Source organism: Hippopotamus amphibius, chromosome 3 (assembly GCF_030028045.1).
Source record: "Hippopotamus amphibius kiboko isolate mHipAmp2 chromosome 3, mHipAmp2.hap2, whole genome shotgun sequence".
Taxonomy (NCBI): domain Eukaryota; kingdom Metazoa; phylum Chordata; class Mammalia; order Artiodactyla; family Hippopotamidae; genus Hippopotamus; species Hippopotamus amphibius.
The window spans coordinates 150,681,492-150,709,172 of NC_080188.1; the positions used below are offsets into that span (position 1 = coordinate 150,681,492).

At 37.0% G+C, this 27,681-nt stretch overlaps 1 protein-coding gene across 1 annotated transcript in view; it reads left to right on the forward strand.

Annotated features, from left to right (window-relative positions):
• The window catches only part of PLD5 (phospholipase D family member 5), a 433,085-nt gene that overhangs the window by 271,186 nt on the left and 134,218 nt on the right, over positions 1-27,681 (forward strand). Inside the window, exon 4 of the mRNA XM_057729806.1 lies at positions 1,714-1,825. Coding sequence (XP_057585789.1) covers positions 1,714-1,825 — 112 coding nt within the window. The remainder of the gene's footprint in view (positions 1-1,713; positions 1,826-27,681) is intronic.

Genomic DNA, 27,681 nt, shown 5'->3' on the forward strand with positions numbered 1-27,681 from the left:
AACTCGGCAGAGTAACGAAGCTGACCGGGAGGAGGTTGTATTGGTGGCAGCTCTGCAGAAAAAAACAAAAAGCCCCACATCCAGTGTCTGAGCCTCTCACTGCCAAGCCCTCACTTCTCCATAGTAAATTTGAAATGTATGTAGGCCCTGAAATCAGCAAATCAGCAGCTGTTGTCTCCTCTATCCTTCTCCCTCTGTCTCCTCATATCTCTTTCTCTCCTCCTCCCTCTTCCCCTCTCTCCTCTTTATTTACAAAGCAATTTGCAACTGCCCAATGCACTCATTCAACATATCTCACAGGAATACCCGCTTTGTGGGGAGGCGGCGTCCAGGTGCTGCATGCGGAGTAATTTGGTCACTTTTGATGAATTCCACTTTGGGCAACCTTTATCAGCACGCTTAGTTATTAAAAAACAAAGCCTCCATGCCTGACACAGGGTGTAGCTCCTCTTTTCTCAAATATCCAGGGGTTATGGAGTTCAGGCTGTACTGCAGCAGCTCCAGGCAGGAGCATGGCTGGATTATGCCAGGCACTCCTCCCTGCTGTCAGCTGTCACCCTAGCACAGGCCTACCAGCTCCCTCCTGCTTCATACTCCAAAGTTTAGGGTTTTGTCTTTGGCTTCTTTCTTTTCTAAGGCTGAATTGCAGGAATCACTGTCTACATCTATGTTTCATCCATTTTCTCTTCTCAGTCTTCAGATTTCTTTCTATGTAATCATTATCAATAATCTATTCTTATCAAAGTAAGATAAGACTCTGCCATTTGGGGGCCATTAATATCAAAGCCTTATTGCCTGTTTAGCTTCTGAAGGCATTTGAGTTTGTGGCTGAGTAACAAAAATCTGGAAAACCAATAAAGAGGACCAGTTCTCTCTTATGATAAGGATGAGTCTATGAAAACACACAAGAGAAAATAAACAGGATAACGTTGCAATCCACTCACCTGAGATGATATAATAACTATGGACCTACCACTATGCAGAGTATGCCTGAGATTTAAAAAAAAAAAAAAAAAAGAGTACTATAAAAATTATGTTTGTAAAAATCTTATAAGGAAAACCTTTACTTTTAATCTTTTTTCAGTTATTTTTAGTCTGGGCTAATAATTATAGATTTCTAGGCAGAGCATAAGTTGAATTCAATAAAATAAGTTTTAACCAAGAAGGTGAATTTAGGCAAATCCCTGATAAGTAGTCTTGATTCCCCCATAATGGCTAACACTTAAACGATACTTAACCACTACTATCTCTTAATCCTCACAAAAACCTTTTAAAGTAAATAATAATATTGCCTATATTTTGCTGAGGAAGAAACTGGAAATTAGTGAGATTAAGAAACACACTTTGTTATTTGGAAAACCAACTGGAATCTGGGTCTTTCTGGGCCCAATCACAGCTGTATAATATTCTCTGCCTCTTCATGCATAGATAACTTGAGTTCATGAAAAAGTAAAAGAAGAGTAGATTTGCACTGTAGCCTTGAAATGATTATTGCAATAATTGTTGAATTGCACAATACTCAAAAAAAATGTAATCTGTGTTCGTACTACTACTCTATCTCTATTAACTCTTTCGAATTTATGAATACCAAGTGCTGAAGTGCTTGCCTTTTAAAATTTGAATGAATCGTTTTAATTTTCAATGTTTATTTATTCCTATTTAAAATAGCATACTTTTAGGTTTTCTGAATTTGGTTCTGATTATTTTTTCTAGGGTCAACGTCTTTTCGAAAAGTTGCTCCAACTGACTTCTCAAAGTATTGAAATCAAGCTAGTGAGTGATGTAACAGCTGATTCAAAGGTATTAGAAGCCTTGAAATCAAAGGGTAAGGCCAAGGTTGACATGGTACTCTACCTCTGGGTGTTCTGTTCCAGTACCTTTAATTCTACATAGAATAGTACATGATTTCTTTATACATGATTTATTTATAATCAACACACTTGACTTAGTGCACTTCTTATTTCTCATTTGAAAAATAGCCTGATTAAAGCCTTTAAATGAGAGAACTAATTAATCAATTCTGCTGGGATTTTTAAAATAATTTTGTTGCATATTAGTTTGTACAAAATAATCTACTAGCCATTAGATGATAATTAACTGGAAAGAAGAATCCCTCTCTGAACACTTCAATGATGTGATTAGAGAGAAGAGCCGCTTCTTATTAGAACAAACATTGGATTTCTGGTTTTCTCTTGACCATGAAATAGAAATTCTCCTCGTGCTACATATATTCTTTGAAATAATATAGTCAGATGTAGGAGTCTATGAAACACTGCCTGGATCACAACTTCTAAGTTAATTCCACCTGAGAACACTTCGCAGCATGGCCACTTTGCAATTTGTCTCACAATCTCTAAACACTGAAGATAATTATAAAATAAATTTCTTCATTTTGCTGTCTTTACTAACTGAACTCTCACTTACAAAGATCTTTTATTGATTTACAAAGAATTTTATCCTGAATTTACTATCAAAACTGTAAGCCTATGAAAGGAATTGGCAGGTGTGAGCCAGAAAAAATATCCAGGTTGCTGGGTGTCCCCAGGAGAGGACAAGATGTTGGCCCCAGTGAGTGTCAGTATTTCACCTGATGATACTACATCTCACATGTGTGCTGTTTAAACATATTGGGAATTTTTGCTTGTCATCTTCCCCACATTATTAAGTGAAAATAAAATACCTTCTGAAAAATGGAACAGACTATGAGGCAAATAAGTGAGCCCAGTGGGCTGTCCTTCTGCAGAAGAAAAGTTGGAAGTGATAAAGCCTATGGAAAGACAAGAACATAGAGAAGACAAGAACATAGAGAAGACAAGAACATAGAGAAGACAAAAGCTTGGCCGGGCATATGCACTTGCCACCATGCATATTATATTTTCTATGCATTGGTGGGTCTGAGAGCTTCACCATGCTACTTGAGCACAGCATAATATACTTGAAAAACTAGAAAATACCTAGTTCAGTGGATTGACAGATACAACTGACATGGATTAGAAATGTATGAATACCTAAACTGTTTAAAATATATGAAATTGGGTTTCCACTGTAAATTGGATTTCTATCTGAAAATTTGTCATCTGACACGTTTTTAGGAGTAGATTACTTTTGGCTAACTCTGAATGCCTGTTTTTGCAGGTGATTTTTCTCATAGAAGTTACTTGCCTGTCCTGGGGTTTGATTATCCCAGAAGGGCAAAAAAGCAGATGAGTTAGGAAGAGAGGGATATAGCCTGAGACCTCAGTTACTTCTTGACTGTACATCCACAATTCTGCTCCTTGCCATAGCCATGCTAAATCTTATAAACTCAACCAAAAGATAAAACTAGGCAGTGCTAGGAGGTATGACAGCCTTTCTTAGGTGCTGCTGAATATTTGGCTACTCTGGACAGGGAATGAATTTACAAGGTCCTTGCTTACGTTTCTATTGAGAACTATATATTAAAGTGTCATTATAGTCATCGCTTCTCACACAAAAGAAGTGTTTAAATTTCACAAGCATATGCATATATCATGACAGCTTAGGCTCTGTTAATGTCTAATAGGAGTTCATATCAAAATAAGAAAATGGTTTTCCTTCCCAATGGGAGATCATTAAACAGGACCCACGGTTCTCATAGCTATTCCCTATGTACCTGGAGTGAGCCTATCTGGAATTTAGTAATGTACATAGGTGTACACAGTGTAACATATATGCATCTTTAAAATGAAGTTATTGTATTTCTGTATTCACATCCTTTGGCAGAGACATTATATAATAACAGTGCATTTAAGAAATATTGATGTTTTTATGAAACCATTTTAAATCTGTGTTGGAATACTTTGCTTTGGGGTTATCTTTTAATTTTTTAGGGAGATTTCCTAGTCTTTTGGTAAAGTTCCAGGAAGGTTTGACCAGAAATAATCCACAAAAGACAGATAAGTGTGAGACTAGCCATGAGCAACTTCAGCTGTGGAGGAGTTACTGAGTTTAGAAGTTAATCAGATTTATTGTGAAAAAGAACAAGAGTGAGGCTTCCCTAGGGAATGGTAAAGTTTTAGTGCAGGCATTGGCCCAGCGAAGGCAGGGTGGACTGGCGATGTGAGGTGGCCAAGAGCCCAAGGCCACAGAGCCCTCCATGGGTGGGGGGAGACTGCACGTTATTCACTGTGCCTCCTGTTCCCCACCCCTAGGCTCAGGAGTCAGAAAATAATCTTCCCAGGCCTCACACCATGGCTGAAAGATGGAGTGGTTTTGAAACCCAACCTCTTTGAAGTCCTTGAACCCCAGCAGGGATTTCATTTTAGACAAGGCTCCTGTAAGTTCAGAGGTTCACTAACGGGTTTTCCTAATTTCACTTGTATCCCCCAATCGCATCTCATATGCAGCGAGTTAACTTAACTTGCAAACTCCCTCCCCTCGCCCAGTAACTCCAAGGGCAGCTCCCTTTACCTGAATTTCCAACCCCCCACTCACTCCACACTCTCATTCTTCACATCTAACAGGGCAAATTCTATAGGATCTGCCCCTGAGTCTCCCTCCTACATATCATAGTCCCTTCTCAGCTGCCACTGCCCTAGTGCAGGTATTTACCCAGGGCTCGCCATAGCTGCCTTTCTCTCTTCCCTCCTTCTGATCTTCTCACACTCTCACCACCTGGTCTCCATGCAGCTGCCAGTGGCATCCTCTGCAACATGATTGCTATCAACTCACATCCCCACCTAAATCGGATGTATGTATGGGTATGCCCAAGTGTTATATAAACCTTTTAATTGAGAAATATTATATGTGCAATGAAGAGAACACAAAAACTGGCACAACAGTGTAAAGCAATTATATTCCAATAAAGAGCTTAAAAAAAATAAAGAGCATAGTATTAAGTGTATAGCTCTAGGAATTTTTACGAAGTAAACACTTCTGTATAATCTCTTCACAGATCAAGATGTACAGCATTGCAAAGTCTCAGGAAATTTTTTCATTACCCTTTGAAGTCAGTATCTTCTGCAGGGCTGACTTCACCTTCTGCCATTAGAGAGTATATTCCACCTTCTGCCATTAGAGAGTATATTTGTGCTTTGTTTGAATTATATATAGACTTGTTAAGCATATACTCTTTCATATCTGGATTCTTTTGCTCAATTTTATGTTTATGAGATCCATATATGTTGTGTATAAAAGTAGTTTGCTCTTTTACGTTTTTATATAGTATTCTATCATGTAAATATAATATAATTTATGTATTCTAGTGATAATGGACTTTTGGGCTTTTCCTACTTTTTTCTTTACTGTAAATAATATGCTGCTATGACCATTCTTGTGTCTTTTCGGTGCCTCTTAATACTCACTTCTGTTGGATACTTACCTAGGAGTGGAATTGCCGACATCACAGGCTATGTATGTTCAACTTCAATAGATATTGCCAATCAGCTTCCAAAGGGGTTATATCGGTTTACACCACCACAGGCAACATATGAAAGTTTCATTTCCTCCAAATCCTCACAAAATTTGGCATTCTTTGTCTTGTTTATTTTAGCCATCCTGATGGATATGTATCATGCACATATTGACCATCTCTATATCTTTTTTGTTGAAGTGCCTATTCAAGTATTTTGCCCATTGTTATTTTATTTTTATTTTTTATTGGCCTATTCTTGATGAATAGGCTGGATTTGAGTCCTGTTTTGGATATATATATTTCAGTTATCTTCTTCTGTTTGAGGCTTGTCTTTTCACTAATGGTGTCTTTAGATAAATAGGTCTTAATTTTAATGAAATCCAGTTTATTAAGTACTCCTTTATTGTTGATGCTCATTGCATCCTGTATAAAAAAATCTGTCATTACAAAATCATAAAGATATCCTTATTTGTTGTGTTCTAAGCACTTTCAGACTTAAGTCTATTTAGATCTGGACTTACTTTTTATGTATGAGATGAAGCAGGGTTGAGGATGAGTTTTTATTTATATGGAAACCCATTTACTAAAAACAATTCTTTTCTTCACTGCATTTCAGAGGTATCTTTGTTGAAAATTGGGAGACTACGTGTTTGGGTCTGTTTCTATATTCTCTGTGTGTCATATTCCAGTTGCTCTACTTATCTATCTTAGGGCAAATACCACATTGTTTAATTACTGTGGCTTTATAACACATGTTAAATCAGGTGGTGTAATTTTTTCATCTTTGTTTTTCATCTTTAAAACTGTGTTAGTTATTCTTGGCCCTTCAGATTTCAAAATAAAATTTGGAATCAGTTTGTCACAAAAATGCTGAAATTTTTATTAGAAATATGTTCACTTTTTAGATAAATTTCGGGAGAATTGACATTGACAGTATTGAATCTTACACTCCATAAACATGGCAAGGTTACAACATTTCCTCTTACTACTATTTTAGCTATATCTCTCAAGTTTTTAATAGGACACAAATTACTAAAGTATTTTTCAGTCCAAAAAGTTTTCTAATTTCTACTTTAATTGCTACTTTGAACCAGGGGTTATTTAGAATTGTACTCCTTGATCTCTAAGTATTGAGAGATTGTTCTATTTATCTTTTTATTATTTTCACTAGGGTCAGAAAAATATACTCTGTATGATTTCAAGCATTTGAAATTTGTAGAAAATTACTTTATACATTTTTATTTGTAGAAATAAATTTGTTTTGTAAATCTTTAGGCCTTCTAATGTAATATGATTATAACTTTTCAGTTTTGTTTTTATATTTCATTAGCTCATACAGTTGTCTTGGCCAGAGAGCCAGTCTAAAAGCTACTTCATCATAGCCAAAAGTGGAGTATATGTGAGGCTGCTTCTCATTGCCTAATGCACAATCCTAACTGGTAGGCCTCAAAGACAAGCTAAATAAGGTGTAATATTGTCATTGGAAGCCTCTGTTTCTTTCTCCATATCCACCTTCAAGTGGGGTATGCCATCTGCTACCAACATTTAGCTTGCTAGGAAGTAACTATGACATAGCTCTTAAGTTCTGTTCTCCCTGCTCATGCCTCCCAGCAAATGCCTTTGATGTCCCGTTTTTCATCAAACCTGATACTTGTAATATCACAGCAATATTACTGAAATGTATACTATTAGTAAAATTTTTATTTCTGGCTGTGTCTTTTAGTCATAAACAAAATATTATTGCTCAGTAATACCACTGCATTTTTAAAGACTATTTTTAGAGGAGTTTTAGGTTTATAACAAAATTAAGAGGAATGGACAGAAATTTCCTGTGTACCATCTGCCCCCACACATGCATTACCTCCTCCATTGTCAACATCACTTATCCAACAGTATATTTTTTACCAAGGATGAACCTGCATTGACAAGTCATAATCACCCCAAATCCATAGTTTACCTTAGAGTTCAATCTTGGTGTTATATATTCTATGAATGTGGACAAATGTATAATGACATATATCCATCACTTATAATATCATACAGGGTATTCTCACTGCCCTAAAAACCATCTGTGGTCCACCTATTTGTCTCCCCTGCCTACTACTATATTTTTAATCTTTGTATTTTACAGCTTTGTTTCAATGAAATTTATGCTTAGGAAGAATTAGTTTTTGTTTGTCTCTAAAAACTATAGCAATTCAGTGTACTTTCTCTATATGATTGAAATATTTGCCAGTAGTCTACCAAATATTAAAAATAAAGTCAGAAAATAATTTTTTGAGAGAAAAAACAGTCTTTTACTTGTTCATTATCGCATAATTTTTTAGTAAAATAACTAGTGAAATAAAAGGCATAAAGGATTAGAATCAGTGACCTAGAAATAAAGTCCACACTTCTTTAAAAAAGAAAAAAAAAAAATGAAACCATTCAGCGTCTGAAATCTCCCTTTCAGTTTCATTCTTACCATTCTTGGTGTTTATTTTCCAAGTGTCGGAAAACTAGTTGTGATTTCCTAAACACACATACTTTTTCAGGGCTGTTTCCTAAAGCATGCTTTTCCCTGTGTCTGAAATACCCTTCCTCAAGCTCCTTTTCATCCTTCAAGGTCCCTTATAAGCCTTACCCATAATATTTTCCTTTAGACTTCCTCTCTTTTCCCTAGTTGCTCTGACCATTTTTTTCTTCCATTGTTCACTCATTATTTATTCAACAACCATTCCTTGAATATCTGACACATGCGAGCAAGCTGGACTTTAAAGATAGAAAATTGACGAAGACATGAGCCTTATCCTGATTTTAAAGAGTTCACGGTTTGATAGAGAAGACTGATATAAATGAAATAAACTGATCAAGGAACTCTTAAAACATCTACACAGAGTCCAGTTTTTCTGAATCACTTTTTGTGTCTGGGTCACTGATGCCCATGTTTTCTACTTGATATCACCTCTGCACCATAAAGAGTGTTGATGGTTATTACTCTGTAACTTTAAGAAACTGATTCCCCACTCTTGTCTCTTTTTCTAAGTAGAAGTTCTTTTCACTTGTTTTCAGAGCTTACTCAAAAATGTCAAAAGAAGATATTCTGACAGTAAGCAGGCCTCATAATCCTTCCTCAAAAGGCTCTTGTTTCGTTGACTGAATATTGAGAAACCTTTGGGGCTCCTGTCATGCCACCAGCAATAACAACCAAGACTATGAAGTAACAACTCTGTCACAACTGCCACCCCATCTAAAGCAATTATAAGATGCATCCCAATGTCAGAGATGTTAAAATGTGAAAACTGTTTCAGGATCAGTGACAGTACAGTAATGAGGGTTACTTTAGTATTCAACAATAAATTAGAAAATTCAACTTAGAAACTCTTTAATAATTAAGTTAAACTAAACTTGACTACCACACTGAGGGAGGTAGAATCTAAATCAAACCTCTTGTAATAGGGCTTCTTTGTAGTGCCGTGACCATATTCAGTAAGTAGAAATTCAGAGGATTCAGCCTGGATTGGCTCTTAAGAAATACAGGGATCTCTTCAACAGAACTCTTGATGGCTAGCACATCCAATGATAGGAAGTGTTCCTATTAAAACAAACAAACAAAAAAAACCCCTGCTATATTACCTGAAATAGGAAAGAGGTTATGCAAATCAGTTTTTTATATGAAAATTCTATAGGAAAACAATATAATGAAATCAGAAACCTGAAACACACTGGAGAAGAGACAAATTCCTGAGGTCAACAAAGAAGATACCAGGAATCATCATAGTTCTAGGTATACAGCATGATGAAATAGCAACCCAAATGAAAAGAGAAGAGGTAGTCATGAAAGCTTGATTTTGAAAAGCAGAGGCATAAAAAACACTTGGTGGTAAAAGTAACAGGACATGCAAAGGCTGGGGTGATTGGTCCTACTGACAACTGCTAAGAAATTGTCCATATAAATAACAACTTTAACTCATAGGTTAAATTGTCACTAGATGTTTTGATTTTCCTCATTGCTGATGACCAACCCAGTTACACAACAACAGAAAGAAATTCATTCTAGAGCTTGGGGGACCTCCTTACCATGCCTCTCTCTTCTGATGTCAGGCTCACACTAGGCTGCGGAATCTTCGCCCAGACTTGGTTCAGCTAGTATTTCAAGCATTCAGTTTGTTAGAATCAAACATGGCTTTTCCTCCCACTCCCTTCTTTCCTGAGCGTGCAAACCTTGGGTGATGAAACCTGGAGCTTAGACTATGCTGCCTATAGATGCTTGCAACATCTTTGAGGAGCTGATAACAGAGCTATTTTATAGGCTTTTGTTTTGTTTAGCCAGAACATTAATGAGTTTGGAATTTTCTTTCCTCTTTGGTTTCTTTAGATGATAGATAGATACACAGATAACCTTCAGATCTTCTCTATGTGAGATCTGAAAATTAAACTTCTATATTTCTCAATCTTTTTATCCACATTGTTTCATTTCTGTTATTTGTGAAGGGACTACAAAGCATGCCCTTTGAGTGGACTCTCAGCCACTCTGGTAGTCCTCAGCCCTCTACGTTCCCTACTCTGCTACCTTTGTAAGTAAAGTCATATATTCACTAGGTAACTGGCTCAAACAGTCTGTAGTCTGAGTACAACTGACCTCAGCTTTCCCTCATTAGCACTACATGCCAAGCAAGTGGACTGATTAGACATAGCCTTACCCATGTTGGTGAATGAACAATAGCAGCAGGATCCTAATGGGCACTCTTTGGACATCTTCAGCTCATTTTGACTTCCTACCCACAGAACATTGAAGAAACAGTAAATATTTAATTGGCATTTCCTTGTGCCTAAATCTTATTCCAGTCAGAATTTTAATATTTGAAATGACTATAGCGCTTTCATTTGTCTCCATAACTATTTTTAAAATAATTAATTAATTATATTTTACTATTCCATGATTGTTTAATAACCTGTTGTAAAACAAGAAGTGAAAATTGGCAATTATGTGTATTAAATATATCATTTAAATTTTTCAAAATGGTTCAGATTTGGAGATCAGCAAGCTTTTTACAGTAACTACTCTAATAAAACTCTAAAATATTGCTTGAAAAAGAGAATGTGGTTTTAACCAAGAAAAAATACTTTGATTTCAGGTTTATAAGCATGTGAAATGTACCGGTTGTTTCATATCAGGAGGTCAAACAGCTTTGAAATTAAATGATATCCCTTAATGCCTGATTTTAATTTCCAATTATCTGCTCAAAATTTTAGAAAAAAGATTACCACAGAATAGTTTAATAGTTGATAGAACTACATCTGGGTTATGCTATTTTTCTAGTGCCATAAATGCTAACTATTGAGAAGTTACCTAGTAGGAATGCAATCTACAAGTTTTAAATATTGTACAAATAGTACTGATCTCTTATTATTCATCAATGTGCTCATAGAATACTTCATAATGCAGAGCTTGACCTATAGAGAAAAAATATGCAAAAATTTCTATTTGTCAGTGAAAGCTATTTCTTTTTGTTCCTCCAGCTTTATTGAGATATAATGAACAAATAAAATTGTATATATTTAAATGATACAATGTGGTGATTTGATATATATTGATACTGTGAAATGATTACCACATTCAGGTTAAGTAACACATGCATCACCTTACAGAGTTACCTTATTTTTTCTTTTTCATGGTGAGAATGCTTAGCAAATTTCAAGTGTGCAGTACGGTATTATTAACTGCAGTCACCATGCTGTACATTAGATCTACAAAACTTATTTTTTTTAATCAAAGTATAGTTGATTTACAATGTTGCACTAATTTCTCCTGTACATAAAAGTGATTCAGTTATATATATATATACATTCTTTTTTATGTATATTTTTCCATTATGATTCATCATAGGATATTGAATATAGTTCCCTGTGCTATACAGTAGGACCTTGTTTTTTATCCATTCTATATATAATAGATTACATCTGCTAACCCCAACCTCCCACTCCATTCCTCCCCCACCCTGTCTACCTTGGCAACCAAAAGTCTGTTCTCTATGACTGTATGTTTCTGTTTCATAGTTAGGGTCATTTGTGTCATATTTTAGATTCCACATATAAGTGATATCATAGGGTATTTGTCTTTATCTTTCTGACTTTCTTCACTTAGTATGATAATCTCTAGTTGCATCCATGTTGCTGCAAATGGCATTATTTCATTCTTTTTTATGGCTGAGTAGTATTCCATTGTATATATGTACATCTTCTTTATCCACTCATCTGTTGATGGACATTTAGGTTGTTTTCATGTCTTGGCTATTGTGAAAAGTACTGCTGTGAACTTAGGGGTGCATGTATTTTTTGAATTATATTTTTGTCTGGGTATATGCCCAGGAGTAGGATTGCTGGATCATATGGTAAATCTATTTTTAGTTTTCTGAGGAACCTCCATACTGTCTTCCATAGCAGCTGCACCAACTTATGTTCCCACCAACAGTGGAGGAAGGTTCCCTTTGCTCCACACCCTCTTCAGCATTTGCTATTTGTAGACTTTTTAATGCTGGCCATTCTGACTGGTGTGAGGTGGTACCTCATTGTAGTTTTGGTTTGAATTCTCTAATAATTAGTGATGTTGAACATCTTTTCATTGGCCATCGGTATTTCTTCTTTAGAGAAATGCCCATGTAGGTCTTCTGCCCAATTTTTGATTAGGTTGTTTGTTTTTGTTATTGAGTTTTATGAGCTGTTTATATATTTTGGAAATTAAGCCCTTGTCAGTCACATTGTTTTTGTATTTTAGAAATTAAGCCCTTGTCAGTCACAATATTTTCTCCCATTCTGAGGGTTGTCGTTTCATTTTATTTATGGTTTCCTTTGCTGTGCAAAGGCTTGTAAGTTTGATTAGGTCCCATTTGTTTATTTTTGCTTTTATTTCTATTGCCTTAGGAGACTGACATAAGCAAACATTGGTATGATTTATGTGAGAGGATGTTTTGCGTATGATTTCTTCTAGGAGTTTTATGGTGTCATGTCTTATCTTTAAGTCTTTAAGCCTTTTTGAGTTTATTTTGTGTATGGTGTAAAGGTGTATTATAGCTTCATTGATTTACATGCAGCTATCCAACTTTCCCAACATCACTTGATGAAGAGACTTTTCCCATTGTATATACTTGCCTCCTTTGTTGAAGATTAATTGACTGTAGGTGTGTGGGTTTATTTCTGGGCTCTCTATTCTGTCCCATTAATCCATATGTCTGTTTTGTGCCAGTACCATGCCATTTTGATTACTGTAGCTTTGTAGCATTGTCTGAAGTCTGGGAGGGTTATGTTTCCTGCTTTACAACTTACTCATCTTATAACTAACGGTTTATACCCTTTCATCACCCTCTCCCTATCTCTCCTAAACACAGCCCCCCAGTCCCTTGTACCTATCATTTTATTCTGTTTCTATGAATTTGACTTTTTAATATTTTTTTTATAGATTCCATACTTAAGTGAGACACATAGAATTTGTCTTTTTCACTCTGGCTTATTTCAGTTGGAATAATGTCCTCTAGGTTCATCCATGTTATTGTAAATGGCAGGATTTCCTTCTTTCTCATGGCTGAATAATATATTCCATTGTGTGTATGTGTGCATGCACACGTCTTCTTTATCCAGTCGTCCACTGACAGACTCTTGGGTTTGATCCAACATCTTTGCTATTGTTAATAATGCTGCAATGAACATGGGAGTGCAGATGACTCTTCAAGATATTGATTTTATTTCTTTTGGATATGTACACAGAAGTGGGACTGCTGGATCATATGCTAGCTCTATTTTAAATTTATTTTTAGAAACCTCCATGCTGTTTTCCACAGTGGTTGCACCAATTTACATCCAACCAGTAGTACCTAATGGTTCCCTGTTCTCTACATCCTCACCAACACTTATCTCTTGGCTTTTTGATAAGAGCCATCCTGACACGTGAAGTGACATCTTCTTGTGGTTTTGATTTGTTTCCCTCATGATTAGTGATGTTGAGCACTGTTCAGGTACTGACCATTTGTATGTCTTCTTTGGCAAAATGTCTGCTTGGGTCTTTTGCCTATTTTTTATTCAGATTTTTTTCTCAACAGAGTTATGTGAGTTTCTTATTTATATATTTTAGATATTAACCCCTTATTGGATATATGGTTTGTAAATATTCTCTCCCATTCTGTAGTTTGCCTTTCTATTTTGTTGATTGTTTCCTTTGCAAAAGGGAGCTTTTTAGTTTGATGCTGACCCACTTGTTTTTGTTTTTGTTGCCTGGCTTTTGGTGTCATATCCAAAAAATCATTGCCCAGTCTGATGTCAAGGTGAATTTTTCTCTGTGTTTTCTTCACAGAGTTTGACAGTTGCAGATCTTACATTTAAGTCTATTTTGAGTTAACTTTTTTGAGTGATGTAAGATAGGAGTCCAGTTTCATTCTTTTGATAATACCTCTATTTTTTAATTATTATGTTCAGATTTTCTTATAGCCACATTATTTAAAAAGGAGGAGGGGATGCTATGTTCATTCTATCACATTCTAAATGTGATTCTTGAATTCAAAAAAGCTATACTCATTCATCATAGATAATCCATGTTTCTATTCTCACATTCATTGATTAGGTTTAACAAAACCTAAAAGGAATATATATGCCTAAATATGAGAATAGGGGCATTTGTAAATTTTAAAATTAATAAAAGCTGGGACTTCCTAGGTGGCACAGGGGTTAAGAATCTGCCTGCCAATGCAGGGTACATGGGTTTGAGCCCTGCTCCAAGAAGATCCCACATGCTGCAGAGCAACTAAGCCCATGTGCCACAACTACTAAGCCTGTGCTCTAGAGCCCAAGAGCCACAACTGTTGAGCCCGTGTGCCGCAACTACTGAAGCCCACGCACCTAGAGCCCGTGCTCCACAACAAGAGAAGCCACCAAAATGAGGAGCCCATGCACCACAATGAAGAGTAGCCTCCTCTTGCTGCAGCTAGAGAAAGCCTGTATGCAGCAAAGAAGACCCAACACAGCCAATAAATAAATAAATTAATTAATTAATTAAAAAAAAAAGAATCTGCCTGCCAGTGCAGGGGACAGAAGTTCAATCCCTGGTCCAGGAAGATCCCACATGCTGGGGAGCAACTAAGCCCGTGTGCCACAACTACTCAGCCTGTGCTCTAGAGCCCAGGAACCACAACTAACGAGCCCATGCTCCACAACTACTGAAGCCCGCACACCTAGAGCCTGTGCTCCACAACAAGAGAAGCCACAGTAGTGAGAAGTCCATGCAATGCAACAAAGAGTAGCCCCTGCTCTCTGCAACTAGAGAAAGCCTGTGCGCAGCAACGAAGATCCAAAGGAGCCAATAAATAAAAATAAATTTCTTTTAAAAATATTTTTAAAAGTAATTAATTAATTAATTAAATTAATAAAAGCTGCCCTTGTTTCCAACTTGGAAATTTTACAAGGTGATTTTTTTTTAAGAACTTTTATTGAGATACAGTTAACATACAATAAACTGCATATATTTAGAGCATAAAATTTGGTATCCCAATCTCCCAATTCATTCCCCCCCAACCATCCCCGCTTTCCCCACTTGGTGTCCATATGTTTGTTCTCTACATCTGTGTCTCTATTTCCGCCTTGCAAGCCAGTTGATTTGTACCATTTTTCTATATTCCGCATATATGTGTTAATATATGATATTTGTTTTTTAATTGCTTGCTCCAAGTAAGTGTAGCATAATTTGAGATTTTTATGCTTGTCGAAGCTTTTTTACTTAGGTTTTACTGGTTTATAATTATTCAAAAAATCTAATTGTACAAATAGATATGGTTATATGTGTTAATTTCAGGTAACATTAACAAGTGTATTTTAGTAACATCCCCATAGAAAACTTTATATTATTCTGGCTTTCATTTCCACCCTTTGAGAGGTTGCCATTGTTAAGAAACTTGAACATTTTATAAGGTCTTTTGTTGCCAAGGTGGAGGACTGTCCTAGTGAATACCTTGAATGTGGGGTCCTTTGGGTGGAAGAGCAGATTAAGCTGCTCTGGGTATAGCTGAGACAAAAGTCACGGTGTCCTTGCTGTCACCCAGGTGTGCTTTCCATCAGATTCTGCTTTCATTTCACATCTTCTCAATGTGGATGCCACTTTAGCTTATGCTTGAGTACATGAAAACTGGTACCTTTGTTTTATTCACAGCAGTCAAAATTCATTGGAAGGAATCTGTCTTCTACCTTTCTTTACAGAATACCAGCAAGGCAAGGGCTTCTTTGAACACATTACTCTTTAATGATAATTAGCATAGTAATTAGCATAGCATTTAGGAGCTTGTACTTTGGTGTCATATAGACTTGTATTAAAAATCTGGACTTGCCTTTGCATGCATTAGTGAATGATATCTTTTACTTCTGTGACTGTGTCTGTTTTCAATTTTGACATCCTAAATACACCTGCTTTTTAAAACATTTGTATTTTATATTGGAGCATAGTTGATTAACACTATTATGTTAGTTTCAGGGGTACAGCAAAATGATTCAGTTATACATATACATGTATCTATTCTTTTTCAAATTCTTTTCCCATTTAGGTTATTATAGAATATTGAGCGGAGTTCCCTGTGCTATACAGTAGGTCCTTGTTGGCTATCTATTTTAAATATACCAGTGTGTATATGTCAATCCAAAACTCCCAATCTATTCCTCTCCCTGACTCTTCCCCCTGGTAACCATAGGTTTGTTCTCTAAATCTGTGAGTCTGTTTCTGTTTTGTAAATAAGTTCATTTGTATCATTTTTTTTTTTAGATTCCGCATATAAGCGATATTACATGATATTTGTCTTTCTCTGTCTGACTTACTTCACTTAGTGATAATCTCCAGGTCCTGCTTTTAAAATCAACGCTATAAAAAGTGGTGTGAATTAAGATGCCAAGCTCCATTTCTCTTGTTTCCAGCATTCTGCACAGCATGAACCTTTACAACTTCCTATTATTTATTTGCCCCACTTCTTTCCTACAATGTCTTATCTTTTGTTAAGTTACTTTCCTCCCAGCCCTTCCTCATGCCTTGGTGATTCTGTTAACTTTCTCCTCTCTCTTTTGTAGCAAGTTATTCCATATATTCACAGCTCCTCTTAAGTCTTCTAACCAAATCTTTTTTCTCTTTCTTATCAAGCACAACAAGCAAACAAACTGGAGGCTGCCAAATTGGGGATCTCCCAGCACAATACTTTGTGCCAGTAAACTTACCTGCATTCATGCCCATCTTCACCTCCTTTCCTTCAGTCTCTGAAAAAGGGGATGTTTGTCTTCTAATGTTAACCCTACCAACCGGCATCTGGTTCCACTTTCTCGGGGATTTCATCCTATCAGTTTTTCCTCTCTCTTGCCTTTATAGTTACATTCTGCCTTTTAAGTGGGTCTCTCCCCTTAGCATATAAACATGCTCAAGTTAACTGGGGGCAAACAAAAAATAAAAACCCAGTAGTATCCGCCCCAGACCCCTCTGCCTGCTGTTTCTCCTCTCTCCTTCCATTTTCTCCATGTTCAAGCTTTTGCATGTTGTCCCCAGCTTCTCATCCCCAACCCATGCAGTTCTCAAACTATGGTAGTCTGGCTTCTGCCCCAACTCCACTGAAACTACCTTGTCAAAGTCACCAGGGACTTTGGGCTATTACACTCTGTGGGGCCATATTACTCCTTACATTATATGACCTATCTGCAGTTGAGAACACTGTGTGCTACCCTTTTCTCTTCCTTAGACCTATCTGATCCCTTGGTTTTTGTGACACTATTCACTCTACTCTTCTCTCCTATGTCTCTGGCTGTTCCTTCTCAGTTTCTTTTGCTGACTTTGAATACTCTATCTTGTTCTTAAATTTTGGCCTCTTCTCTTTCTTATCCTCTTCCCTTCCTTTCCTTTCCCTTCAGATTCCAATTTTCATATTTCTCCTGTGTTGATTGCTTCTCACATCTGTGGCTTCGTTCAACACTTATATGCTGATAGCCCACTCATTATTTCTTATAAGCCCCGTTTGCAAATATTCAACTACAAACTTAACATTTCTCCTTGGATATTCTTGAAATACTTCAAAATCAACTTGTGCAAAATTAAATCGATGCAACACCCCTACTCTGATCTCAATCTTCTTTTTCCTTTATATTGTATCTCAGTAAATGGCACAACCATTCTTCCACTGGTCCCAAAAAGGAACCTAGATTTATCTTTGACTCCTTTTTTCCCCTAACCTCTAAAATCAAATCTGTATGAACTTCTCACAGGTATACAATCGCACATCTCTGGAAACTATTCCCTTTTCCCTCTCTGCAATTACCAATTTAACTTAGGCCTTTATCATTTCCCTCTTACATGGTTGTTAATGACATTCTAACAGTTTTTCATACTTCCATTCTTACTATATATCATTCACCATACAAAATTATTAAAAGATAAACTGAGGCATATTAAAAATTTTAAGTCTATTGAGCAAAAATCGATTATAATTGAGCAGCACCAAACTGGCAGTGGTAGGAGCATTCTGCCAACAAGAGGCAGGGGAAAGACAAGAGAGAAAGCACAGAAGCAAAGAAAGGACATCATTTAGTTGATTATGGCTTAAAGTATAGTTGGCTGTTTGTGACTGGTGGTCCTTACCATCTTGATTTCATAACCGTTAGGCATTTACAGTCTTGGGTTTTGGTTTGCGTATGTAGCCACCACAGCATTAAAGCCACCTTGGTCTAATGGCCTCCTTGTTTAATCAATTTAGCAGAATGATGCTCCAAAAATCCCCCTGCCTCTTGCTTACTTAACATTTGTCTGTGCTGGCCATCACCTTTAGTAATGTGCTCCAACATAGGGTTCATATGCCGTTGATGATTTTAGGTCTTCCTGGATGTTTTTAATATACTCCTTTAATGTGTGTTAGGATAAAATAACTATCACATCAGACTCATTATTTTATGGATATTAATATTTAAGACAAAGCTAAGCTAAGTAAAAAAAATAATGACTCAAAATTTGATTTAAATATAATTAAGTAAATAATAGCACAGGTGAGAGACTGATTTTTTTTAAGACAATCTGGAACTCAGATGGCAGCTTAGAAGAGAAAACCCTCATCTGGGTTCCTCCAGGAGGTCTCTCCCACATCCCTTCAACCTGAGCCATGCCCCCTTTCATTAGCCCCCAGGGTTTCCCACTCTCCTAGCATTCACTATACTATAATGCATGTTTCTACTTCTAGACTTTAATCTCATAAAAATAAAGACAAGGCAGAGACTTGATGCCTGACACATATAGGCAATAAATAAATGTTTGTTGAATAAACAACACATGCTTTGGGTGTGTGAGGCATCACATAGAGCAGCTTTAAGATTTTGCAGATTTCAGATTGAGTCTTGATTTTTGTAACATTAAGTATTCTAATTTTCTGTGGAAAGGACTAGGCAATGTAGTAAGTTGCTAAATTTAAAATCAGAAGATTTAGAAGGGCTGACAATTTTGTCTCACATGATTAAAATCTGCTGGGTGGTGAGGGGATAACTTTCTCTGTACTACTGGAACTATACTAAAAAAGGAGTTCCCTGTATTTAAAGCTTACTATGGTTCACAAATGTTATGCTAACTAGTAAATGATGGTACAAGCATTTTGAAAATATAAATGCTATGTAAATGCTAAATTTCATAGAAATTTACATAGTACCTTTCTTCTGATAAAAAATAGTGAAAATGGCATTCGAAAGATTGATGTAATTTAAGCTACTTTGATTTGCATTTCTGTTCCTTTAATAAGCTCCTGTGGAAATCAGACATAGGAACAGTATTTTGAATGTTCTTTTCTATTTGGTCATGTGCCCAGCTGGAGAATAGGGTAGGGACTCAGAAGAGCATGTGTGGTTTGTTGGGGTGTTCTGAGTTCTTCATTTACTCCATAAGGCTAATAAACCCATCTGCTAATTAGGCAGAAGCATTAAGTGATTTTCTTCTCAACAGAAAGTTGAGTATTAATGTTTGACTCCCCTGCTCATAGTTTTTGCTATTTTTCATCTTTTTTGGAAAAGAGGGAGTGTAGAGACACATGATATTTTGTAATTATTAAGGAAACTAGGGAATTAAAGATGGCAGCGAAGTAGAGAGACGTGGAGTGCATCCCTCCCCACAGATGCATTGGGAATGCACGGAAGGACGCAGTAATTCTCACAGAGAAACAGCTGAACACCAGCAGACGGCCTTGGACACCGGATGGGACTGCGGGGAGCCCGACATAGCCGGTAGGGAGGCATCTACGAGGGCTCAAAGAGGGTGAAGCGGTGGAGCTGTGGCAGACGGGAGGGAGTGAGAAACATTCGGAGGGTCCGCAGCGCAGCTCAGCGTTCCCGGACCAAGACATCGATCCGCGGCTGAACGGAGGGTCCAGGAGCGGGAGTGTGGGAGCAGGAGAGATGGTTCAGTGTGGGAAACATTGTTGCCGGTAGGGTGACGGACCGAGAGGACAGGAGGGAGGAGGCCCGCGGAGAGGAGTGCCCGTTCCTGAGAGCTGCCCTGCCATGATGGCGGCTGGAGGCTGCAGGCTCACTGGCGGCTGGGAGGAGCCACGCGCATAGCCTCTCTCTCTCTTTCCGCGCCTCTGCAACAGGCAGTGGAGAGACCCCCTGCGGGCCACCTAAGGCGCTCAGGGATAACAAGTACCCTCAGGCACTCGGGTGGGGCTAGATTAAAACCCCTTGCAACACCAGCAGCAGGGAGGCTGCCGAGAGAAAAAAAAAAAAAGAAAGAAAGAAAAGAAAAAAACCCCCGAGAGAGGCCCAACTCTAAGACTTTCTGTTTACGCCTGAGCCACCGGCGCCCTCTGCAACAGGCACCTCCAAGCCTGACTGAGACATCAGTGCGCCACTGCTCACTGCCTCCCAGGAGAAGGAGCCACTGTTGTACCCTCTCCCTCCCCACACACCAAGGCTTACAGACAAACAATAAAGGAACCTCTGCTGGTCACAGAATAACGCAAAAAACCCAAGGACAAGCAACCCCAAAAGTTTGGACAACCATGAGGAAACAAAGAAACACCATGCAGGCAAAGGAGCAAGAAAAAAACCCACAAGACCAAATAAATGAGGAGGAAATAGGAAAAATGCCTGAAAAGGAATTTAGAGTAATGATAGTAAAAATGATACAAAATCTCGATAACAAAATAGAGAAAGTACAAGAAACAGTTCATAAGAACTCAGAAAAACAAACAGCAATGGATAACAAAATAACTGAAATTAAAAATACTCTAGATGCTATAACCAGCAGAATGACTGAGGCAGAAGAACGAATAAGTGAATTGGAAGATAAAATGGGGGAAATAACTGCCACAGAGCAGGAAAAAGAAAAAATAATAAAAAGATTAAAAGACAGTCTCAGAGACGTCACTGATAACATTAAGCGTACCAACATTCGAATTATAGGCATCCCAGAAGAAGAAGAAAACAAGAAAGGGTCTGAGAAAATATTTGAAGAGGTTCTAGTGGAAAACTTCCCCAACATGGGAAAGGAAATAATTCACCAAGTCCAAGAAGCACAGAGAGTCCCATACAGAATAAACCCAAGGAGAAATACACCGAGACACATATTAATCAAACTAACGACCATTAAACACAAAGAAAAAATATTAAAAGCAGCAAGAGAAAAGCAACAAACAACATATAAGGGAAAACCCATCAGGATAACAGCTGACCTTTCCACAGAAACTCTGCAGGCCAGAAGGGAATGGCAGGATATCCTGAAAGTCCTGAAAGAGAGAAACCTACAGCCAAGAATACTCTACCCAGCAAGAATCTCATTCAGATTTGAGGGAGAAATCAAAAGCTTTCCAGACAAGCAAAAGTTAAGAGAATTCAGCACCACCAAACCAGCCTTACAACAAGTGCTAAAGGAACTTCTCTAAGTAGGAAACACAAGAAAAGGAAAACACCTACAAATACAAACTCAAAACAATTAAGAAAATGGTAATTGGAACACACATGTCAATAATCACTTTAAATGTAAATGGACTAAATGCTCCAACCAAAAGACACAGACTGGTTGAATGGATACAAAAACAAGACCCTTCTATATGCTGCCTACAAGAAACCCACTTCAGACCAAGGGATACATATAGACTGAAAGTGAAGGGATGGAAAAAGATATTCCATGCAAATGGAAGTCAAAAGAAAGCTGGAGTAGCAATACTCACATCAGACAAATTAGACTTGAAAGTAAAGACTATTAAAAGAGACAAGGAAGGACACTACATAATGATCAAGGGATCCATCCAAGAAGAACATATCACAATGGTAAATATCTATGCCTCCAATATAGGAGCACCTCAGTACATAAGGCAAATGCTAACAACTATAAAAGGGGACATCGACAGGAACACAATAATAGTGGGAGACTTGAACACCCCACTTACATCAATGGACAGATCATCCAAACAGAAAATCAATAAAGACACACAAGATTTAAATGACACATTAGACTATCTCAACTTAATTGATATTTATAGGACATTCCATCCAAAAACGACAGACTACACGTTCTTCTCAAGTGCACACGGAACATTTTCCAGGATAGATCACATCTTGGGTCACAAATCAAACCTCAGCAAATTCAAGAAAATTGAAATCATATCAAGCATCTTCTCAGACCACAACGCCATGAGACTAGATATCAATTACAGGAAAAAAACTGCAAAAAAGACAAACACATGGAGGCTAAACAATTCACTCTTAAACAACCAAGGAATCACTAAAGAAATCAAAGAGGAAATCAAAAAATATCTAGAAACAAATGACAATGAAAACACAACAACCCAAAACCTATGGGATGCAGCAAAAGCAGTTCTAAGGGGGAAGTTTATAGCAATACAGTCCTACCTTAAGAAACAAGAAAATGATCGAATAAACAACCTAACCTTACACCTAAAACAACTAGAGAAAGAAGAACAAAGAAACCCTAAAGTGAGCAGAAGAAAAGAAATCATAAAGATCAGGGCAGAAATAAATGAAAAAGAAAGGAAAGAAACCATAAGAAAAATAAATAAAACTAAAAGCTGGTTCTTTGAGAAGATTAACAAAATTGATAAACCATTAGCCAGACTCATCAAGAAAAAAAGGGAGAAGATGCAAATCAACAGAATTAGAAATGAAAAAGGAGAAGTCACAACGGACACCTCAGAAATACAAAAGATCATGAGAGACTACTACAAGCAACTCTATGCCAATCAATTGGATAACCTGGAAGAAATGGATACATTCTTAGAAAAATACAATCTTCCAAGACTGAACCAGGAAGAAATAGAAACCATGAACAGACCAATCACAAGTACGGAAATTGAGGCAGTGATTAAAAATCTCCCAACACACAAAAGCCCAGGACCAGATGGGTTCACAGGCGAATTCTATCAAACATTTCGAGAAGAGTTAACACCTATCCTTCTCAAACTCTTCCAAAATATTGCAGAAGGCGGAGCACTCCCAAACTCATTCTACGAGGCTACCATCACCCTGATACCAAAACCAGGCAAAGATGTCACAAAAAAAGAAAACTATAGACCAATATCACTGATGAATATAGATGCAAAAATCCTCAACAAAATACTAGCTAACAGACTGCAACAGCGCATTAAAAAAATCATACACCATGATCAAGTGGGGTTTATCCCTGGGATGCAAGGATTCTTCAATATACGCAAATCAATCAATGTGATACATCATATCAACAAATTGAAGGATAAAAACCATATGATCATTTCAATAGATGCAGAAAAAGCTTTTGACAAAGTTCAACATCCATTTATGATAAAAGCTCTCCAGAAAATGGGCATAGAAGGAAATTACCTCAACATAATAAAAGCCATATATGCAAAACCAAAAGCCAACATTGTTCTCAATGGAGAAAAACTGGAAGAATTCCCCCTAAAAACAGGAACAAGACAAGGGTGTCCACTCTCACCACTATTATTCAACATAGTTTTGGAAGTCTTAGCCACAGCAATCAGAGAAGAAAAAGAAATCAAAGGAATCCAAATTGGAAAAGATGAAGTAAAATTGTCACTCTTTGCAGATGACATGATATTATATATAGAAAACCCTAAAGACTCTACCAGAAAACTGCTAGCACTAATTGATGAGTTTAGTAAAGTAGCAGGATACAAAATTAATGCACAGAAATCTCTTGCATTCCTATACACTAACAACGGAAGAGCAGAAAGAGAAATTAAGGAAACTCTCCCATTCACCATTGCAACCAAAAGAATAAAATACCTAGGAATAAACCTGCCTAAGGAGGCAAAAGACCTGTATGCAGAAAACTTTAAGACATTGATGAAAGAAATCAAAGACGACACAAACAGATGGAGGGACATACCATGTTCCTGGATTGGAAGAATCAACATCGTGAAAATGTCTGTACTACCCAAAGCAATTTACAGATTCAATGCAATCCCGATCAAATTACCAATGGCATTTTTCACAGAACTAGAGCAAGAAATCTTACGATTTGTATGGAAACGCAAAAGACCCCGAATAGCCAAAGCAATCTTGAGAAGGAAAAATGGAGTTGGTGGAATCAGGCTTCCTGACTTCAAACTATACTACAAGGCCATAGTGATCAAGACAGTATGGTACTGGCACAAAAATAGAAAGGAAGATCAATGGAATAGAATAGAGATCTCAGAAGTAAGCCCAAACACATATGGGCAGCTTATCTTTGACAAAGGAGGCAAGAATATACAATGGAAAAAAGACAGCCTCTTCCATAAGTGGTGCTGGGAGAACTGGGCAGCAACATGCAAAAGAATGAAATTAGAACACTTCCTAACACCATACACAAAAGTAAACTCCAAATGGATTAAAGACCTACATGTAAGGCCAGACACTATCAAACTCCTAGAGGAAAACATAGGCAGAACACTATATGACATCCATCAAAGCGCCATCCTTTTTGACCCACCTCCTAGAATCATGGAAATAAAATCAAGAATAAATGAATGGGACCTCATGAAACTTAAAAGCTTTTGCACAGCAAAAGAAACCATAAACAAGACTAAAAGGCAACCCTCAGAGTGGGAAAAAATAATTGCCTATGAAACAACGGACAAAGGATTAACCTCCAAAATATACAAGCAGCTCATGAAGCTTAATACCAAAAAAGCAAATAACCCAATCCACAAATGGGCAGAAGATCTAAATAGACATTTCTCCAAAGAAGACATACAGATGGCCAACAAACACATGAAAAGATGCTCCACATCACTAATCATCAGAGAAATGCAAGTCAAAGCCACAATGAGGTATCACCTCACACCAGTCAGAATGGCCATCATCACAAAGTCTGGAAACAACAAATGTTGGAGAGGGTGTGGAGAAAAAGGAACTCTCCTGCACTGTTGGTGGGACTGTAAATTGGTACAGCCACTATGGAAAACAATTTGGAGGTTCCTTAAAAAACTACACATAGAACTACCATATGATCCAGTAATCCCACTCCTGGGCATATACCCAAAGAAAACCACAATCCCAAAAGAAACTTGTACCATAATGTTTATTGCAGCACTCTTTACAATAGCCAGGACATGGAAGCAACCTAAATGCCCATCAACAAATGAATGGATACAGAAGATGTGGCATATATATACAATGGAATATTACTCAGCTATAAAAAGGGATGAGATGGAGCTATATGTAATGAGGTGGATAGAACTACAGTCTGTCATACAGAGTGAAGTAAGTCAGAAAGAGAAGGACAAATATTGTATGCTAACTCACATATACGGAATCTAAAAATGGTACTGTTGGACTCAGTGACCAGAACAAGGATGCAGATACAGAGAATGGACTGGAGAACTCGAGGTATGGGAGGGGGCGGGGGGTGAAGGGGAAACTGAGACGAAGCGAGAGAGTAACACAGACATATATAAACTACCAACTGTAAAATAGTCAGTGGGAAGTTGTTGTATAACAAAGGGAGTCCAACTCGAGGATGGAAGATGCCTTTGAGGACTGGGGCGGGGAGGGTGGGGGGGGGCTTGGGGGGGGCGTCAAGGAAGGGAGGGAAGATGGGGATATGTGTATAAAAACGGGTGATTGAACCTGGTGTACCCCCCAAAAAAATAAATTAATTAATTAAAAAAAAAAAAAAGGAAACTAATAAATTATGGTTCCTCTGGAGGAAAGAGTATGCAAAACAACTGTAGTGTCAACTGAAAAAATTGCACAGTGTCAGAGTTGTGAGTTGTTTTATTTGGGGCAAAATGAGAACTATAGTCCAGGAGACAGCATCTCAGATAGCTCTGAGGAACTGCTCCAAAGAGGTAGGGGGAAGGTTAGTATATATGTGATTTTAGTGAAGGGGATGCATACAGTCAAGCACACATTTTGGCAGAGGCTTGCTGCTAGTCATGAGGAGTAGATGTCACCATTAATGATTTTAGAGCTTTTCTAGATATGAGGAGATGCAAGAATTTGGGCTTATAAAATTTTCTCCTGAAAATAACTATCTGAAGTCCTGTTCTGGCAATTTTTCCCAGAGCACAGAGTGCCTCATTCCTGATCTCCACCCTGAACTCCTTTCCTCCCTTTTTAAGATCCCCAGAATACTTGCACCTGTTAGGAGGTGGCGTTCCTAATTTACCTGATAAAGCTGCTGGGAACCTAAAAGTTTCCAATCTCTGGAGGACTCAGATAGAGAGAAAAGATAAATATTTCAGTTCTGCTTACAAATGTATGATTTACCAAATGGTTTTAAGTCATAATTAGCTTAAGGGGAAGAGCTTCCTTATATCTGGAAAATACATATTGGAAGCCAGTAATATTTCAGACAGAAGCCATAAAAATTACAACCATTTTCACCAGTTCACTCAGTCCTGTGTAACTAATCCTTTTTGTTAATAGTTTTATGAAGCATCAGGTTTCCCATTAGAATTCTTTAGTCTCTTACCCAGTTCAGCAGTATGATATGAAAGTTATCAGAAACTTGTACTTGTGAAAAAGTCCTTCCTTAAATCTTCCTGAAGAGAAAAGATTTTTTTCAAAGGCATCAGAGTAAAACCATAACTGTCTGTGAATGACAAAAAACTTAAGAAGGCACAAAGACCTGATTACAATGCAGTTGACAAAGAAACTTGGTTACTGCTGCAGTGTACAACAATTTAAGATACTAATTAGAATTATGACTGATAATATTTTACCAGGACATACCAGATTTTTAGGAATTCCATATAATTTCTAGAATACCTGTATTAATAATATTTACCCATACAATATAACCTAAGAAGATTTATTACTCATTTGACAATACTTCCCATGTAAGCCCCTGAAGTATTCCAAAGTTAGCTAGAGATCAAAGGAACTTCATTAGAATTTAATATGGGAAGTTTTTCAAAAAATATCAAAAAGATTTAAAATTCTTGGTCAAATAGGATCATAGGTCACTGTGAAACAATACTTATTCACTTAACGAAGGTGACAATAAAATATTTCAACAGCAAATACAGAACAGATAGCTTAAAAGGTAAAGAAATTAAAAATCTGTTATCAAAGGCAGCTCAACATTTTAAGAAATAATATCCTCTTAACAGAGAGAAAAAATAAATTCAAGTTTTGAATCAGCTTACTTTTAAAATTCATTTACTCAACTATATTTATTCTAAACTTCGCCAATCCTAACCACGCACAAAACTCTTTTCTCGGGGTTTCTTTTCCACAATCCTCTATCATTTTCTGTATCCATGTTAGTTTGTCCCTTATTTTTTCTGTCTAGAAACAACCAGCTCTAGGACAAAAATTACTTTCTTTTCCTTTAACAAAATGCAATTCCATTTCTCATACCTTCTTTTACTGAAAATACACATCCTACTTTCCTGCTGTATACTGAAATGTTTCCCTTATTATTTCTAGTAGCTTTAATTACATATTTAAGTTAGAATCCTCAACTTTTAAAAACTTTAATTTCTACTGAAAACTAAGAAGTAACCTATTATTAACTGTCTTTAACATTAGCATTCTGTAGATTGGAAAAATAAATACCAACAATAACTTCCAAAAACGTGTGCTTTCATATAGAAAATATCTCAGTATAGCACCAACATATTTATTAATAGTTCTAAATACCTTTAGTTTTTTTTCTGTAAAAGAATGCCAGTGTTCAGTAATTAATATTTCAGTATCTTATTTTACTCTGGAATGACCTAGCTATTCAGTAAACTTCCATTTTTTAACTTAATTTAGCACAACTCTAAAATTTTAAGTTACCAAATATCTGGAGAGATTATTCTTAAATAGACATTCCTAAAATAATTATTCCTAAAAAGTTCACCTAC